At 40.3% G+C, this 18,950-nt stretch overlaps 1 protein-coding gene across 5 annotated transcripts in view; it reads left to right on the top strand.

Annotated features, from left to right (window-relative positions):
• TMCC1 (transmembrane and coiled-coil domain family 1) overlaps positions 1–18,950 on the top strand; it is a 247,828-nt gene that overhangs the window by 163,110 nt on the left and 65,768 nt on the right. The window contains exon 1 of one of the 5 annotated variants that reach the window (XM_049863433.1): positions 15,918–17,989. The exons of the other annotated variants lie outside the window; for them this stretch is intronic. Coding sequence (XP_049719390.1) covers positions 17,966–17,989 — 24 coding nt within the window. The 5' untranslated portion in view covers positions 15,918–17,965. Of the gene's footprint in view, positions 1–15,917; positions 17,990–18,950 lie in introns of those variants that run through there. 5 annotated transcript variants of the gene reach the window in all.

Genomic DNA, 18,950 nt, shown 5'->3' with positions numbered 1-18,950 from the left:
TCACTGGATATTAGATGATAGTAGGACTTTATGATAAATTTGGAAACCCTGGTGGCTAAGAGCTATGGCTGCTAACCAAAAAGTCGGCGGTTCGAATCCGAATCCACCAGGCGCTCCTTGGAAACCCTATGGGGCCGTTCTGCTGTGCCTTATAGGGATGCCATGAGTCAGAATCGACTTGATGGCAACGGGTTTGGTTTGGGTTTTTTTTATGATAAATTTAGTAGGTGTGATAATGGTATTGTAGTTATGTAGGAGAATGTCCTTGAATATTGGAGATGTATGCTGAAGTGTAAAAAAAAATATATATATATATATATTTTTATGCTGAAGTGTTTTAGGTGGGGAGTGTCATATGTGTAATTTGACTCTAGGTGTTGGGTATATGGATGTTTATTATAACTTTTTTTCTATATGTTTGAAAATTTTTATAAGAAAAAAGAGGCAGAGTTGGGAAGCTTATACTTGAAAAGAATGATTATCAGTGCTAGTCCAACATTTTTATTTTTTTTTAAGAAAAAGTTCCATCACAATGATTCAACTGCCTAGAATTTTTTCCCTAACATTATATTACTACTGAAAGGGGATAAGTAAGGTATTAGACAATGTAGGATGGAATTACTGCTGCAGTCTTCTCTATCCTGAATGAATGACTGTACAGAATAGCATTTTGGAAGGCCCCATAGGGAATGCAGATGTGTTCTGCCGGTTACAGATGCAGAGGAGTTAGAATTGATAGCTTGGCATTCCTGCCAGTAGGTACCAAGTGAACATAGTGATCCTGAAACATGGCACCTGTTCACAGTTCCCTGCAAGAGATCCACAGCCTTAATCCAGGCGACCTTGCAGACACCTGGGTCATTTATAAGTTTCAGTAGACAGATTCCCTACTCCCTCCGCTCCTGAGTCATATTAGAGTAAGGAGAAGGAGGTAGTGTAGAATGAGTAAAAGCCTCCATTCTACTCTGGCCACAGTATTTATTTCTTGAGGTCTACAGAAAAGAAAGGGTAAGTTTTCCGGCTCTACTCAGCCTTCATTTGTCCTTCCCAGAGGCTCCAACCGTACTGCAGATAGTAGACAGGCTTCTCTCATGTTCCCAGCTTTGAGTGGAATCACTGCCAGGCTACCACATGTACCAAATAACCTGCTGTACCATGTTGTAGCAGATGAGGCAGGGGAAAGCAGAGAACTCCTAGCCAGCTGCATCTCTCCACATTTGGTATCTTGACTCATGAGATCTTAACTTAGGATCTAACAGAAGCCAACCTGCTCATCAGCTCTCTCAGACATGCTCACATTCACTCATTCTCTCATGCACATATCTTTGAAAATGTACTTAGCCTTCGTAAACACAGTCTTGGTTTTCTTGTGTGTGTGTTGTTTGTTGAGCTAATGCATTGTCAAGATATTGTTCATTCATTAAATGTTTGAGTATTCACAAGTAACTGGAATATGTGTTCTCATAATTTGTTCCTTTTGCTTTTTGTATTATAAAATATACAAAAATAAAGAGAAAAATATAGCAGACACCCAAAAACCATAACCAAGCTTTTTCAAACTTAATATTTTGCTATATTTGCTTCAGATAGAATTTCTTTTTCGTGTCGCTCTCTTCAATCCATTCCCCGTCTTCTCTGGAGGTAACCACTATCCTGAATTTAGTGTTTTTCATTAACATATGTGTTTATTTACTTGTATTGCATATGAATATATCCATAAAAAACCTGTAGTAGTATATTACATATTTTTAAGTTTTATGTACATTATATTCTCTATATATATACTTATATATAATTTCTACAACTCCCTTTTTTCACTCAGCATCATGCTTTTGAAATTTATTCATATTGATACCTGTAGTTCTTATCTGTTCATTTTGATTGTAATATAGTATTCTGTTGTGTGAATATGCCAAAATTTATATATTGATGCTCCTGTTAATGGATGTATAGGTTGCTTGCAATATTTCATTGTTTCATAAACAGTGCTGCAATGTTGTTGAATATGTCTCCTTATTACATGTATAAAATTTTCTCTTGGAATGGAATTACTGGATCATATGGTATGTGCCTCATCAATTTATCTAGATAATACCAATTTGCTTTCCAGAGGCATTGCACCAATTTACACTGCCATCAACAATGTCCGAAAGTCACTATTGCCCCATATTTTTATAAACACTAAAATTTTTGCCTGTGTGTGGGTGTGAAATGGTATCTACACAGTTTTTCATAGTGATGTGCTTGTGTTTATGCAAAGCTTACGAAAAATCAGTGGTGCTGATTGACATCCTACATTTTTCCCTCAGGAAAAATCAGCAATTATGCAAACATGTCGGTAGGTTATTCTGAATAAAATGCTGCTTGCTGGTGAAATACTCTGATTTTAAGAACAATAAAACCCTCTGTTAGGAATTCTGTACAAGAATAACTTTGGGGGAAAAAACTTCCCATAGGGTACTTTCACTTTCCAAGTTTATCCTTGTTATTCTAATTTCCTCCCATAATTCTCCTCGTTCTCATGACTGGTGATCAGTCAGGGCATGCAAGAATGAGATGTCAGGGCCTATACTGACAAATTACACATGACAACAGACTAAGCCCACACCTAACTAAATAATGAGGTAAACAGTGAGGCTTCCGCGGTCCTCATTGCTAGATTTTGATTACTCTAATAATGAAACTGAAACTGTTTCCTAGGTGCCAAGGTAAGAAAGCAGAGAATAGCCTCTGCTGAACTAGTGGCAGCTACCCTATAATCATATGGTAACTTTTCTAGGGGAAAAGGTATTAAAAATATGCTATTTCATGTGATGTTGCACTTAAATGATTGCTTCTTGAGTTGGGTTGTATCCTAGTTATCTGTTGCTACATAATAAAACACTTTAAAACTTATTTAAGATTTTGGTCTTGATAAGATGGAGTAAGCACACTCCACCCTGTCTTTCCTACTCAATGCACTTATAAAACCTGGCAGGGAGCAGCTATTTGAGGACTTTGAAAAGTAAATAGTAGTAGGTAGAGTGGGAAAGAAAAGCAGACTTTGAAGTACCAATGAGCCAGTGTTGAATCGACCAATTTCCCCCTTCTGATATCACCAAGGAAACCCTGGTTGCATAGTGGTTAAGAGCTGCGGCTGCTAATGAGAAAGTCGGCAGTTGGAATCCACCACGCGCTCCTTGGAAACCCTATGGGGCAGTTCTGCTCTGTCCTGTAGGGTCGCTATGAGTAGGAATCGACTCGATGACTGTGGGTTTGGTTTTTTTTTTTTTGGTTTTGGGGATATCACTAAGCCTGAATTTTATGTAGCCCAAAACCCAGAGTGGGCATCAGTGAGGATAGAAGGATAAAAAGGGCTCTAGGAGAAGCCCTCAGTGCTGACTCAGTTGAGTGGGAAAGGGATATTGTAAAGCTGAGAAAGTGCAGAAATTTCCCATTTTTCTTTTTTCCCTTTTTCTCTGTTCTCTTACATTGTGAACCTTTAGAAATCACACGTGATGAAACATTTCATAACGTGGAGGAATCTGGAAGGCATTATGCCGAGTGAAATTAGTTGCAAAAGGACAAATACTGTGTGAGACCACTATTATAAGAACTCGAAAAATAGTTTAAACACAGAAGAAGATATTCTTTGATGGTTACAAGGTTGGGGAGGGAGGGAGGGAAAGGGGTATTCACTAATTAGATAGTAAACAAGAACTATTTTAGGTGAAGGGAAAGACAACACACAATACAGGAGAGGTCAGCACAGCTAGACTAAACCCAAAGCAAAGAAGTTTCCTGAATAAACCAAATGCTTTGAAGACCAGCATAGCAGGGGCGGGGGTCTAGGGACGATGGTTTTGGGGACATCTAGGTCAACTGGCATAATAAAATCTATTGAGAAAACATTCTGCATCCCACTTTGGTGAGTGACGTCTGGAGTCTTAAACACTAGCAAGCGGCCATCTAAGCTTCATCAATTGGTCTCAACCCACCTGGAGCAAAGGAGAATGAAGGACACCAAAGACATAAGGTAATTATGAGCCCAAGAGACAGAAAAGGCCACATAAATCAGAGACTACATCAGCCAGAGACCAGAAGAACTAGATGGTGCCCAGCTACAACCGATGACTGCCCTGATAGAGAACCCCTGAAGGAGCAGGAGAGCAGTGGGATGCAGACCTCAAATTCTCGTAAAAAAAAAAAAAAAAACAGACTTAATGGTTTGACTGAAACTAGAAGGACCCCGGAGATCATGGTCCCCAGACCTTCTGTTACCCTAAGACATGAACCATTCCCAAAGCCAACTCTTCAGACAGGGATTGGACTGGGCTATAAGATAGAAAATGATAATGGTGAGGAGTGAGCTTTTGGCTCAAGTAGACGCATGAGACTATGTGGGCAGCTCCTGTCTGGAGGGGAGATGAGAGGGCCAACGGGGATAGAAGCTGGCTGAATGGACACAGGGAATACAGGTTGTGGGGGTGGGGGAGTGTGCTCTCTCATTGAGGGGAGAGCAACTAGGAGTACATAGCAAGGTGTACATAAATTTTTGTGTGAGAGACTAACTCGATTTGTAAATTTTCACTTAAAGCACAATTTAAAAAAAAAGCATACGTGACAGTGAATCAGCAGAACTCTAAAGCTCTGTGGGCAGGAAACCTTTCTCTGTTCAATGAAGGTGTGGTCCCAAGAGAGTGAGATGAGCCCCTGTTGTTTTTTCCTCTCTCTCCTTCAGCTCCTTCAGACACAGCTGCTACCATGGAAATTATGGGGTGTGTGGAGTAAATAAAGCACCAGCTTCCTGGCTAGATGATGGGAGGGAAACTCCAGTGAACTAGAAAACACTGGGGAAATTGTAGGGAGAGAGGGGCTTGGAAATAAACTCCTTAAGTTTTATTATGAACTCCTAGGCTTACCCCTGAGCTGTGCATTCAGGAATCCGACCCTGAACAGCATACCTAGACTTTGAGAACCGAAGTGTGGTTTAGACCACTGCCCAGGTCCCAGACTGGTTACAGGGTGGTACACCTATGGGACAGATCCAAATAGCACTGCAAGGGCTTTGAAAACTTAACTGACATTGGGACCACTACCCACAGAAGAACTTAAGACCAGATGCTGACTGGATGAATTGGCTGCTTCAAGAAAACAATCAATATTCTCCATAGGATTTAAACATGACCCAGAATCTCGTGACAGTTTTCAAAATGTCCAGGATACAATAAAAAAAAATTACTTGGCACATGAAGAAACAGGAAAATAACTCACATGGGAAAATTCAATCAAAAGATACCAGTACTAAGATAATAAAGACATTGGCATTATCTGACAAAGACTCTAAAGCAACTATGATAAAAATGTTCCAGCCAGTAAGGTCAGGGACTCTTGAAACAAAGAGCAAGATAGACTGTGTCAGCAGAGATATAAAAAATATAAAGAAGAAGCACATGAGAATTTTAGAACTGAAAATAGTTACCGGGGGAAAAAATTCACTGAATGGGATCAATAGCAGAATAAAGATGGCAGAGGAAAGATTCAGTCAACATGAAGATATATATGTAGAAATTATCCAGTCTAAACAACAGCATGGGTGGTGGGTGGAGAGTGGGGGGTGGGGGGAAGAGACTTGTGTAACAGTACTGGGAGGTCTAACATACATGTCATCAAAGTTCCAGAAGGAGAGGAGAAGGAATGTGGTACAGAAAAATGACTTGAAGAGGCAGTGTCTTGAAACTTCCCAAATTTGATGAAAGACATAAACCTATAGATTCAAGAAGTCCAGCAAACAACTAAATAGGATAAAGACACAAAGAAATCTGTACCTAGACACATCATAATCAAATTGTTGAAAACAAAAAAATTTTTAAAGCAGTCAGAAAAAGGTTATAGTATTTATATAAGAAACAACCATTCAAATGACTGTAGGTTTCTCATCAGAAGTCTTGGAAGCCAGAAGGAAGTAGAATTACATTTTTGAAGTACTGGGGTAAAACTGCAACTCAGGATTTTATATCCAGCAAAAATATCCTTCAGGAATGAGGGTGAAATAAAGACATTTCTCAGGTGAGGAAAACTAAAGGAGTTTGTGGCCAGTAGACCCTGCTGTAAAAGAATTGGTAAAGAAAAGGTTTCAGGTAAAAGAAATTTGGAGTATTAGGAATGAAGGGAGAGTAATATCTGGGTAAAGATCATATTAGTTGTTCTCCTGAGTTCTTCAGCTGACAGCTGAAAGCAAAAAAATATAACACTGTATGATGCTATTTTCAATGTAATGCATAAGACAACTACAACACAAAGGCTGAGGAGGGTAAAGGAACCTATAATGGTAGTTAAGTTTTCTACATTCCATTTAAAGTGCTGGAATACTCATTCTGAGTAGATTGTCAAAAGTTATATCTGTTTTGTGATCCCCAGAGCAACCACTAAAGAAACTTTAGAAAAAGATACTGTAAAAAACACAATAGATACATTATAATGGAATGCTAAAAAAGATTCAGATAAATCAAAAGACAACAGGAAAGTAGAAAAAGAGGAAAAAAAAAAAAAACAGGACAGAGAAGAAATAATAAAATGGTAGACCTATAATTTACATTTAGTATAAATGCAGAGATTATCAGAATGGACTTTTGTAATTATCTGAGTATATCCTGTTGATGAACTCACTTCAAATGTACTGATATAAGTAGGTCAAAAGTAAAAGGATGGAAAAAGATACACCATTAAATGAATAATTTCATTTATAGGGATCAGCACAAAGCTAGTTCCTATGAGGCAGAGGTTAAAGACATCCCAAATGTCCAACTTCTCCAAACTGCTGTACCACTCCATCATCTCTAACATCAAATACTACTCCTTTCTCAGTATTCTCCTTCTCCCCTTTGGGTTCAGTAATTCACTGCAGCGTCTCACAGAACTCATGAGCCGTACTTAAAGTTAAGTCATTTATTAGGAAAGTAATAAGGTACCACTCAGGATTGGGATCAACTTGGAAGTAATAGGAACAAAAACTCAGGATGCAGTTCCTCGAGCAGGACAGCTTCTTCTTGCCCTTTACTGCTGGGGCAGATGTTACACCTCTTAGTTCCATGGGTTGGCAAGCCCCAATGCAGCCTTCTTGTGCGAGTCTCTTGATTCCTGGCGTCTTGTGTCGCCACCTGTCGCTGTCTCCTGTGTTACAGCTGCTCTCTCTCTTTCCTTCTCTCTCCCCCCATTTCTCTCTTTAAGCCTAGCAGGATGATAAAACTGACAACCCCATTATTCACGTGGTCCCACCCCAACAAGAGTGCCATGCACCTTATGTACATTAGGAAGCTATCCAGTCCCTTTGGTGGGCTACAAGTGCTTCATTTGCATAGTCCCAGCCAGTCATTTGGTAGGCATTATAAAACCATGATGAGAAGGCCATATAAAAGCAATCCATCCTACCACAGGCCACCCCCGGCCTTTCTAGCCATGAATCTTTCATACTTGGAGGATAATGCACGCACCCCCACCCCCAATCATTTTACCAGCCCAAAACAGTCATTAACAGTCCTTCAGTAGGACAAAGAGTCCTAAGGGTGAGGTTACCTGGGCACCAACCATTCAGGCCTGCTGTAGGTATCCATCTGATCTGGTCAGGTTCTCCAAAAGTTGTCTTAGTTTCACCCTCTCTGGCCTTTGATAAAATTTACCGAGAGATTATTCCCTTGCTCTGAATTTTTCTCAAGGTATCAGTATAGGGTTAGATTTCCATCATTGCATAACCCATTTATTCATTCTTTTACCTTCAGCTATTATTTCTCCTTCCTCCCATTTGTCATTTATTTTTACCCAAACTTTTCCACCTTGGGAAGGACATCAGGTTTAGCTGCTGTGCTAGTCCAGATTGCAGATAGCAAGACCAGTCTAGCAAGTGTTTCCCTCTTTATCCACTCCCATTCATGTTGGGTAGGGTTACTTAGGTACAACACTAATGGGCTATCTGGACCACTAGGCATTACAGCAGTATTCACTGTCAACCCCAATTTTGCCAGATAGGGAGAAGGTACAATTCATCCTATCAGGCCTTTCGGAATTCTGGCATATAGGTTCAGGGGTAGAGTTACAGTCTCTTAGTTAGGGATCACCACTACTTCGGCATCCCCAGCTGCATCTCTGGTCCTGGGACCACAGCATCCTGCAGGAAAAAAGCAATTTTAGGTGATGAGAAGAACTGTACAGTGGTACTAGCATCCTCCCCACCCCTTTTCCCCAGACCCCCTAGAGAAGCGTAGGAATCTGTCCAGTGATTCCCTTTGCCCCTCTCATGTTGAGTGTGAGCACACATTCATGTAGGCATGTGAGCCAGCCCTTAATGTCTTTACCTCCCCGCATCTTAGATGACAAATGTTTCAATTGCCCATTCCCATTCTCTATCAAGTCATTACTCTGAGGGGGATATGCAACATGGTATGTCCATTTAATACGATGTTTCTTGGCCCATTGCTGCACCCTGTGGGCTGTAAAGTGTTCCTTGGTCTGATAAAATATACCTCAGTGACCCAAATTGTTTACAGCATCTTTTGTTCCAATCCCTTAATGGTGTTTTTGGCATTTGCGTCTGTCATGGGATATGCAAAGCCCAGACCAGAGTAAGTATCTGTCCCTGTAAGAATCCATTTGTAGCTACCTGCTGGCACCGGCATCATTGGTCCAGTGTAATCAACTTGCCAGCTATGTGCAGGGCCTTCCCCTCAGGGAATCTGCCCCATAATCATCTGCAACCCCTGTCTTTCTTCCTGGCAGACAGAGCAGTCCTTATTGTTATTTTGTGCCTCAGACTATGTAAGAGGGATGTGTCTCGATTCAGCCCATCTCTGCATTGCTGCAGCATCCCCATGTCCGCTCATTTCATGGACCCAATTGCCTACCTCAGGTGAGCATACCAGCAGGTCCAGTTGCTGATTCCAGTCACGTTCTAATCCAGGAACAGTGTTCTTCAGATAGGCATCGACATGTCCTACTCTAATAAAAAAAAAAAATGCACCCTCTAAATTCCCAGAGTGCTTTCCATATGTTCATGCCCCACACAGGTGTCCCTTTAATAGTCCAATATTCCATCACCCATTTGCCTGACCATATAGCCAAGCTGTTGGCCACTGCCCGTGAATTGGTAAAAATCCAAATATATGGGCTCTCAGCATTGCCCAGTTCTTCCATCACAGCTAGGAAGATACCATGCAGTTCAGCCCATTGAGGTGACTTGTTCTTACCTTCTTTAATCAGGGTCTTTCCATCTGCTGGTCTTAATGCATCAGCTTTCTATATCACATGTTGCCCATGTACCCTGGAAACGCCATCTGTGAACCAAGCAGCCTTCTGTTCAGCAGAAAGTTGTTCATACAGCACAGTCCATGTGACAGTGGGCTCTGGCAGCTTCTCAGGTAGTTTTAGAGTAGGACCTATGAGAAAAGAAGCCACCTGCTTGGGGATATGGTGAGTGCTTTCCTGCATTCCCTCAGTAGCTTGTTCTTAAATGAACCATTTCCATGTTATTATGGAACTATTTTGGGTACTGCCTTCCTTGTTCGGGTGTTTCTCTGACATCACCCAAGACATTATGGGTATCTCAGGTCTCATGATGATTTTATGTCCTTCTGTCATTGAGGCAGTCTCAGTCAATGTCCAATAGCAGGCAAGTAACTGCCTTTCAAATGGCATGTATCACACTGCAACACGTGGAAACTTTTTAGTCCAGAATCTCAGTGATCACCATAGGGCGGCATTCTCAGGTTTTTGCCATAAGCTCCAGTCTGCATAAGCATATGTGGCAAACACCTCCAGAATCGTGTCTGAAAGTGGATGGATCATAAGGGCCTAAAGGCAGAGAAAGTGAGACCACTTTCTGTAATTCACACGTAGCTTGCTGTTGCTCTGGGCCCCATTCGAATGCAGTTTTCTTCCGAGTGGTTTTGGATGGGCGCCAGAAATATTCCCAGATGTGGAGTATGTGTTCTCCATAACCCTAATGAACCAACCAAACATTGGGCCTCCTGCTTAGTCTTGAGGGTAGGTAGTGACAACAGCTTATTCTTAGTTGCCTGTGGATGTTACGGGTGGTTCCTGCTCAAGTTATTCCTAAGAATTTCACCATTTGTTCAAGGCCCTGGATTTTTGCTGGATTTATTAACCAGCCTCAAATCAGCCCTAGCCTGTTCTTCAGTGTTCACTATTAACATAATATCATCAGTGTAATGTGTCATTACATTTGAGATCTGTACCAAGTCTAAGCCTCTTCAAACTATGACAGTAAGCTGGTAAATTCAAGTAACCCTGGGGAAGTACAGTGAAAGTAAATTGGGATGCTTCCCACATGAAAGCAAACTGGCTGTTTTTTTTCGAGTTTGGGATTGAGAAAAAGGCATTTGCAAAATCAATCACTAACTACTGGTCTCCTTTAGCCTGCTGTATTTTCTGCGCCATTGATACCGTGTCTGGAACAGCTAAAGCCATAGGTGGCAGCACTTTATTTAGGCCTTGACAGTCTACTGTCAGCCACTATGAGCTATCTGCCTTTCTCATGGGCCATACAGGACTGTTTACACAGAGAATTTGTTGGCACCAACCCTCCAGCCTTTAGCCTGTCTTTAATCAAAGCAGTCGTATCTTTTTGTCCATCAGGTATGTTATATTGTTTCAAATTCACAACCTGAGTGGGTTCAAGCGATTCTAATAGTTTCCATTTGCATGTCCAATCATTACTGGCCTACGGACAGACTTTCGCACCTTCAGTTTTACAATATCAGGTAGAGGGAGTGTTCCCCAAGTAGACATAATACCCATACCAGTAATACAGTCAGGTAAGGGAGATGTAAATACTTCATTTTAAAAACACCCAAACCCAAACCCAAACCCAAACCCATTGCCGTCAAGTTGATTCTGACTCATAGAGACCCTATAGGACAGAGTAGAATTGTCTCACAGGGTTTCCAAGGAATGGCTAGTGGATTCAAACTGCTGAGCTTTTAGTTAGCAACCAAACACTTAACCACTGCCCTACCAGGACACCTACATCTACTTTATACAAGATCTGTTTAAATCTCCCAATTCTCATCCAGATTTTCACCTTACTCCATCAACCACTGCATCCGCATATCCCCCCAGTCTAACTTTAGGCCCCCTTGGGATTTTATTGACAGGTTTCAGGAGCCCTAAGTAGATCTCTTTCCCACTCCCCAAACCATATTACCCACACATATGCATAAGGCCTAAGGAACCCTGCTGGGGGCTGGACAAGAAGACCCTGGCCTCCTTGTCAATCCCTATCTTGATCAGCTGGCTTAGCCTCTGCTTCACATGGTTCCAGGTGAGACTTCCCATCAAATTCCTCCCAACTGGGGTGAATAGAACAGACTTGTTTAGGCCTCTTTAACTTGAGGGACCAGGAGGAGTTTCTGTGGGCCCACCCAACCTCCTGTAATGCTACATTAGAACCTTTGCCTCAACACCATCAGTGCCTGCCATATTCATCCCATTTCTTAGTAACCATCTAAAAATCCCCATCCTGCTGGGGTAAATTCTTTCCCCATTGCCTCTTCCTGTTCTCCTGTGAATCACCGTTATGTTTTCTTAATTACATCTCTATAAAACCCTTGCAGGGGAGCTGTGCCAACAGAACCAACAAGGCTTCTTGGATTGTTGGTTTGTTTCGCAGTAGCAAGGTTATGTGGGGTGCCCATGTAGAAGGGGCTCCCTTTAAGCCTAGTGGGATGGCAAAACCGACCAACCCCTCTCTTAGGGTTCTGTATACCTTATTTGCGTGGTCCCACCCCCACAAGGGTGCCATGCACCTTATTTACATTATTAGCAAGCTCTCCAATCCCTCTGGTGGGCCACAAGCACCTCATTTTGCATAGTCCTACCCAGCATTTAGTATCAGTTACAAAATCATGATGAGAAGGCCATGTAAAAGTGATCCATCACCCCACAACCATGAAAACACTAATCAAAATATAAAAATAAAACAAGGTGGAGTGTCTAGATTAATATCAGACAAAATAAACTTCAGAGCAAAGAAAATTACCAGGGATAAAAAGGAACACTGCATAATTTATAAAAGCATCAATTCACCAAAAAGATACAGCAACCATAAATGTGTATGTGTGTATATAATATTAAATGCTTCCCTAACAACACAACTTCAAAATAATATGAAGAAAAACTGACAGAACTGAAAAGAGAAATTCACAATTATAATTTCAACACTCCTCTCTCAGTGATCCATAGAACTAGTAGGCAGAAAATCAGCAAGGAAATAGTAGAACTGAACAACACCTTCCACCAACTGGATCTCTTGACATTTATGGAATATTTCACTGAACAAGAGCAGAATATATATTTTTTATCAAGTAACTATGAAACATTCATCAAGGAGACCATGTCCTAGGTCATAAAGGTAGCTGTAGTGGAGTTAGACTAGAAAACACATGAGCAGGCCCAAAGTCAGTGTAGTGGGTGTAGGGGCAGGGGCATGAATACTGGGAATTTTGGCTCATGGGGGCCTCCAAATTACTGTTGATCACAGATGGTGAGTGCATCTTTTTTAACTTTTTTTTTTTTTGACATAACTTAAGACCCAGAAGGATTGTCCGTATTCCTTCAACATAACATTGAGAGACTCCAGTACCTAAGACAGAGTAGTTGAAGATTATCTGTTATTTAAGAGATGTAAACCATGATTATTTTAAATATGTTGAAAGTGTATTTTTTATAAGCTTTGATGATTATAGACCCACACGTTTATAGAAATGGTGGCATTAAGTGTTAAGCAACTGGCTGCTAACCAAAAGGTTGGTGGTTCAAACCCACCCAGCAGCTCTGCAGGAGAATTGCCTGGTGATCTGCTTCTGTAAAGATTACAGCCAAGAAAAGCTTATGGGGCAATTCTGTTCTTTCACACGTGGTCACCATGAGTCAAAATCGAGTTGACAGCCCCTGACAACTGAGTCATTCTTTATATACCTAATCAGTATAATTTTTCTACCGTAATATTTTCTGCTATTTATTGATCTTCGATGCTCAGTATAGGGAAAAGGGCTCCAAAAGAGCTTACACAACACTTCAGATAATCTCAGAATTAATTCTGGATCTTGGAAGGGACCTTACTGATCGTGCACTCAAACAGTATCCAAAGGACAGAAGTTTCCGCAAAGGATTTATACGGTGTAAGGCAAGAATCGGAAACCCTGGTGGCATAGTGGTTAAGTGCTACGGTTGCTAACCATAAGGGTCGGCAGTTCGAATCCACTAGGTGCTCCTTGGAAACTCTATGGGGCAGTTCTGCTCTGTCCTATAGAGTCGCTATGAGTCGGAATCGACTCGACGGCACTGGGTTTGGTTTTGGGGAAGGCAAGAATCACCAAACAAGAAACACATCTGCAAAGTACATTGCAGAAATTGAGGGATTGTTTGTTTGTTTTTGAGAAATGTTAACAACAGATTCCAGACCCCTATGACATGGATGAATGCATCAAGTAGGGAGGGTAACAGCATGGTGCTGTAGAAAGAACACAAATGGTAAGTCAGAAAATGCAGATTCTTGATCTTATGTGGCCATACTTCACTTCCCATTTCAAAGTATTGAGCTTCACACTACAAAAATGTGATGTTTGGTTTGAACAGTAGTTTCAGCATCTCTAGAGGGCTCCGTATATCAGAATCTCTGTTGGAGCACGTATAATTTGAAAAAATAGAGTCAGTATAATTCTTGTTTTTAAGGTACAACCTATAAAAACCAAAGCATAATAAAATATTCCAGGTTGGTGGAAATACATAGACTATAAATGAGAAGATATCGTAGAGGATATGGATTTTTTTTTTTTAATATTGAGAAATACTAGTCTAGAGAATATAGGTGATCTCCAAAGTCTGTAGAAACCAGAACCCGTTCATCTTATTCATTGTTGTATCCCTAAATGCTAAAAACAGCATCTGACACACGGTAATACTTATTGAATCAGTTAATACAGGGTTCTTCCACTTAGAAATTTTATCTAGAACTTTGAGGAGAGTAATTGGAGCTGTAAAAGTCTCATTCTTTTGTAGTCATACCTCTGTACAGGTGATTCTTTTTGTCCTCTAATAATGCCTAATGAGGATGGTGCAGGACCAGGCAGTGTTTCATTCTGTTGCACGTAGGGTCGCTATGAGTTGGAATCGACTCAACGGCACCTAACAATAATGCCTATTTACTGTTGACCTGAAGTCTGTAGCTGTATAGACGGTATACAATATATAGCACTGTACCTACCTGTACAGATTTATATGATTTATTAGATGCCCCTCCTTTTGCTATCCTGATTCATAGAAGAAAGTCAAAAACATTAGTTCTGGCAGTAGATTAAAACCTGTACATCAAGAGAATGTTTTACTGCACTCACAAATTTATCTTCTGTTGCACTTGTGTTAAGATTATACTAAGAAAGAAGCTCAGAACTCAAATATATGATACAATTGTTCCTTTTCAGTTAAAAACAACACCTCTTTGGGCATTATTCCATGTGCACCCTAAAACTGAAGAATCTAAATTTCCTCTCATAGTCTATGTAGCAACACAAAGATTCATGTTCAAAGTAGAATGCACTCTCAGAGGTCCTTATCAGATGACCTAAAGCAAAACTTATTAATATGAGAGACCTCGTATCCAGTATTTTAAAACTACCTGTTGTGAAACAACCCGGTAATAGTCTTTTCTATTTGCTGATATTTTTGTTTTCCAGACTTAAAAAAATAAGATGCCGGATTGTGCCTTTACTGAAGTAAGATTCTTTTATATGTATTTTGTTGTTGAGAATATACACAGCAGAACATACACCAGTTCAACAACTTCTACATGTACACTTAGTGACATTGATTGCATTCTTCCAGTTGTGCAACCATTCTCTCCCTCCTTCTCTGAGTTGTTCCTCCCTCACTAACATAGCCTCACTGCCCCCAACTTTCCTATCTAATCTTTGGAGTGTCTGTTGTCAATTTGATCCCATATGGATAGTTCTTAAAGAGCAGAGTGCTCAAGGCAGACAATCTTTAGTAGTTAAACTACACTGTTGTTTGGTTGTAAAGGAATATTTAGGTTTAAGGTTTAAAGATTATCTCAGGGCAGTAGTTTCTGGGGTTGAAGTAAGATTCTTTTTTTACTTTTTTTTTTTTAACATTTTATCATGGTTTAGGTGAGTATGCAGGGCAAATTAGTTTCTTGTTCAACAATTTATAAGAGATTTTTTCTTAACATTGGTTGCTGTCCCCTCAATGTGTCAACACTCTCCCCACTTCCACCCTCAGTTCCCCATTTCCATTCACCCGGCTTTCCTGCCCCTTCCTGCCTTCTGAACTTTGTGTGTGAGCAAATGCCATTTTAGCCTTTTATAGTTAAATGTTTATCAACGTTACTGTTCACTTCATAGGCCTGCCTATTGTTTGGCAGAGAAGTGATCTTCAAGACTGGGTTCAGTTCCAAGTTTGAAGGGTGTCTAAGGACCATGGTCTCCGGGGGTTCTACCAGTCTCCATCAGACCAGTAAGCCTGGTCTTGTTGTTGTTTTTTTTTATGGATTTAAATTTTGTTCTACCTTTTTTTCCCACTCTGTGGAGGACCTTCTATTGTGGTCCCAGTTGAAGTAAGATTCTTAATGAATGGGAAAATTGAATAGAAATGGTAAGATTATCTGTTAGGTTATTTGTATAGAATTACAGATCCCAGAAAGACTATCAGAAATTTGGAAACCTGTTAATGATGAGATCACGTGTATCTCCTTTTAAAATCCAATATTAGTCAACTACTATTTACAAAAGTAAAGCTAGTGTTTCTTGTAAGTGAAAAGCCTTTTATTTCCTTCTTCCTTCTCACTCCTCACCCCACTTCTATTATGTATTAACAGACCTTTTTTTGGTTTTGTTTTTGCAGCCTCAGGATATATGTCCGACAATGTTTAAATAGGCACTTACCTTTAGCTGTCTTGCATGGACTACCATAATAGCCTAAATGAGCTCCATACTCCTACCCTTTTCCTCACTCACTCCAGCATAGTCTGTTCTTCACTCAGTGATCTTGTTACAGCCTAAATCAGAGCTTCTCCCAGCTTTCCTTGTAGTAGCCTACAATGCCCTATACAATCTGACCCTGCTTTCCTTTACCAAGCCTCTCTGTCCTAATTCCCTCCTTGTTTACTGAACCTTCTTGGTGTTCCTTGTACATATACCAAACATACTCCTGTCAGGGCCCTTGTACTTGGCTATCTCTCCCTGGAGTACTCTACCCCCAGATATCTACCTGGTTTGCTTCCTCACTTCATGCAGGTCTCTGTTCAGATGTTATTTTATCAGATACCCCATCACTCTCTATCACCTTCATTCTACTTTGCTTTTCTTCATCGTATTCGTAATGGATATGTTATATATTTATTATGTTTATTGACTGCCTTCCCCAACAAGAATGTAGGCATAATCTGTTTGTTTTCTGCTGTATCTTCAGAACCCAGAACAGTGCCTCAAATATTTGAATGAACAACTCAGCCCAAGTTCCACCTCTTCTTTTTGAAGCTTTTTCTCCAACCCCTAGTGATGTATTTAACTCCTTTTTTCTGAACACCACTGTAGGTTTTATTGTTCTGTCTGTACTGATTCCTTATAGATAGAGCTCTAATTCTAAACTTAAAACATAGTGTGGATTCAGAGTTTAACTGTGTGACTTTAAATCTCAGCCTGTTTGGCCATGTGACTCTGAGTAAGTTACTTAACCTCTTTTATTATTCCGTTTCTCTGCCTTTAAAATGGGAATGGAGGATAGTTCATTGACAAGAGTAGTGTTCATATAGGAGAGATGGAATGGGAAAAGTAGGCAGGGACCTGATCATCAGGATTCTTGAGTGACATACTTAGGTGTTTGTACTTTTTTGTATAAGGGGTTTGAATGACTAAAAGGGAAGGGACAGCACTGTGACGTAGGATAAATCTTCAGTTTATTTAAAATTCTACCTTAATTCAATCTGTGCTAACAATGAACTATTGAAGAACTTCTTACAGATTTATCTTCCTGCTCTGCTATCCTGCAGTTTTTGTTTCTTCTCCATCACCCTGTGCTTATTGCTGTTTCCTTGCTAAATTTATTTGTTAAAAAGCTATTGCGGGGAGGGGAGGGAAGCTACTGGATCACTTTTGGTCTAGAGCAGAACTGCATAATCTAAGGGAGACCACAAAATGTAAAGGAATATTCACTTTGCCCTATGTTTTCTCTCGACAGAAATTCCATGTTCTGGCTCCTTTTCCTATTTAAGACCTTTTTTAGTGTTCCCCTTATTTCAGAGAAGGATTTCTAAGGCACACTTGTATGCATTCTTAGTGACCAAAGAAGAAATTATGTACGTTAGGTTTGTAGTAACATTTGCCTTTTGGGGAGGTGTGAGAAATGAAGTTTTTCTCCTTGCTCCATAGTAAAGTCACAGGGAAGGTTTGGGACTCCTCAACTAGGTCGCAGTGTCAGGAGCACACAATATTTTGCCTTGCCTCGTGTCGTATTGGAATCAGTATATTATTTGTAATACGAATCAATTAACCAGTTCATTCTTTTTCACATTTTTCACTTCCTGTTCATTTCCTTCAGGAAATATTAGGTTCACGAAGAAAAGCTCTTTACTACCTTTCAGTGTTTTGAGCTGCATGTGTTTGGGATTCAAAGTATTTTCAGTGCTCATTGCTTAATTGGGCTGAAGATTATCTCATGTGACAGCATAGGTCTCTTGTTTTGAAATTGCCATTACTTTCTAGAACAGCCACTCTGTGCAGCTGCCAACATGCCCTGGATCCTCTTGCTTCATATTACAGTGATACTGCTTTGTCAGGGTAGAATTCAGCCTCATAGGGCTGGAGTCAGTCTCTGCTGACCTCATGCCACAGTACAGCATGTTCAAATCTGGGAGAAACCAGAGGGTTATCCGGCATATTCCTCCTCCTTCTCCCTCACAAGCATGGAACCCTCACTCTCGGAAATCGTATGTTGTATATGTGTGTGTATCTGTCTTTTTTTAAACCTCTTCCTCAGTCTTTGAGTTCTACAGCTTTAAATGGGGGCTGGCTGACTAGACAGACACGGGAAATGGTCTGAACTGTTGAAACTTAGCATTTTTTCAGCAATAGATCTCAACCACGAGCATTTGCTATTTTAGAACTGGCTTGTAGGGTTGCAGTAATTGAGAAGCATGCTGTATGTTTCCTAGTTGTTCATTTTACCCATAGCTGTTTGGGCAGAATGCACAGAGTGCTCTAAAGCTGTGTGGGCATGCTCAGATCTTCCTAACTGTCCCGACTCTCCCCAGTGATGGGCTGCTTCAATGTGGAGTAAACGTCACCCTTGTTTTCTCAGGCCAAGTAGTTACTGGGAAATAAGTATTTCCTTCAGTAAATACAAGAGTTTAGTTTGCCTTTAGCAGCTTGAGGAAAGATAGGGTTAAATTTGAAGATGCCAGGCATGCGTAACAAATAGGAATTTGGGTTAGATCCACTTGAAATATTTCTCACATAAAAAGAGATTATTATCACTCAGCTACTTGTTTTCAGTGTATTTTTTCCCAAGGACTTGACAATTTTATGAATTGTAAAACAGTATATACATATATCTCAGGGCTAAGTTTCTGTCTCCAGATCAGCAGAACAAGTCTGAGATACAACTGGGTGGGAAGACGATCCAGCTTTATGCAGCACAACCACCATTTTCACATATCAGGCATAGTCTTGAGTAGAAAGTTTGGCTTCATAGTTTGATTTTACCATGATTTTTTTTTAAAGTTGGTTTTATAAATAATACATAGATATTTTCTAAGAGATAAATGCCAAGGCTAAGCAGATTCTTTAAAGTTTTGCCTGATTCTGAAGTTAATGTACATGAATGTTGTTTGCTCTTAAACAGTTGGATTTAAGATCAAAACAGATTTTTCACTCTAAAGTTCAGTATTA

Source organism: Elephas maximus, chromosome 20 (assembly GCF_024166365.1).
Source record: "Elephas maximus indicus isolate mEleMax1 chromosome 20, mEleMax1 primary haplotype, whole genome shotgun sequence".
Lineage (NCBI taxonomy): Eukaryota > Metazoa > Chordata > Mammalia > Proboscidea > Elephantidae > Elephas > Elephas maximus.
This window is presented reverse-complemented; position numbering and strand designations above follow the sequence as displayed.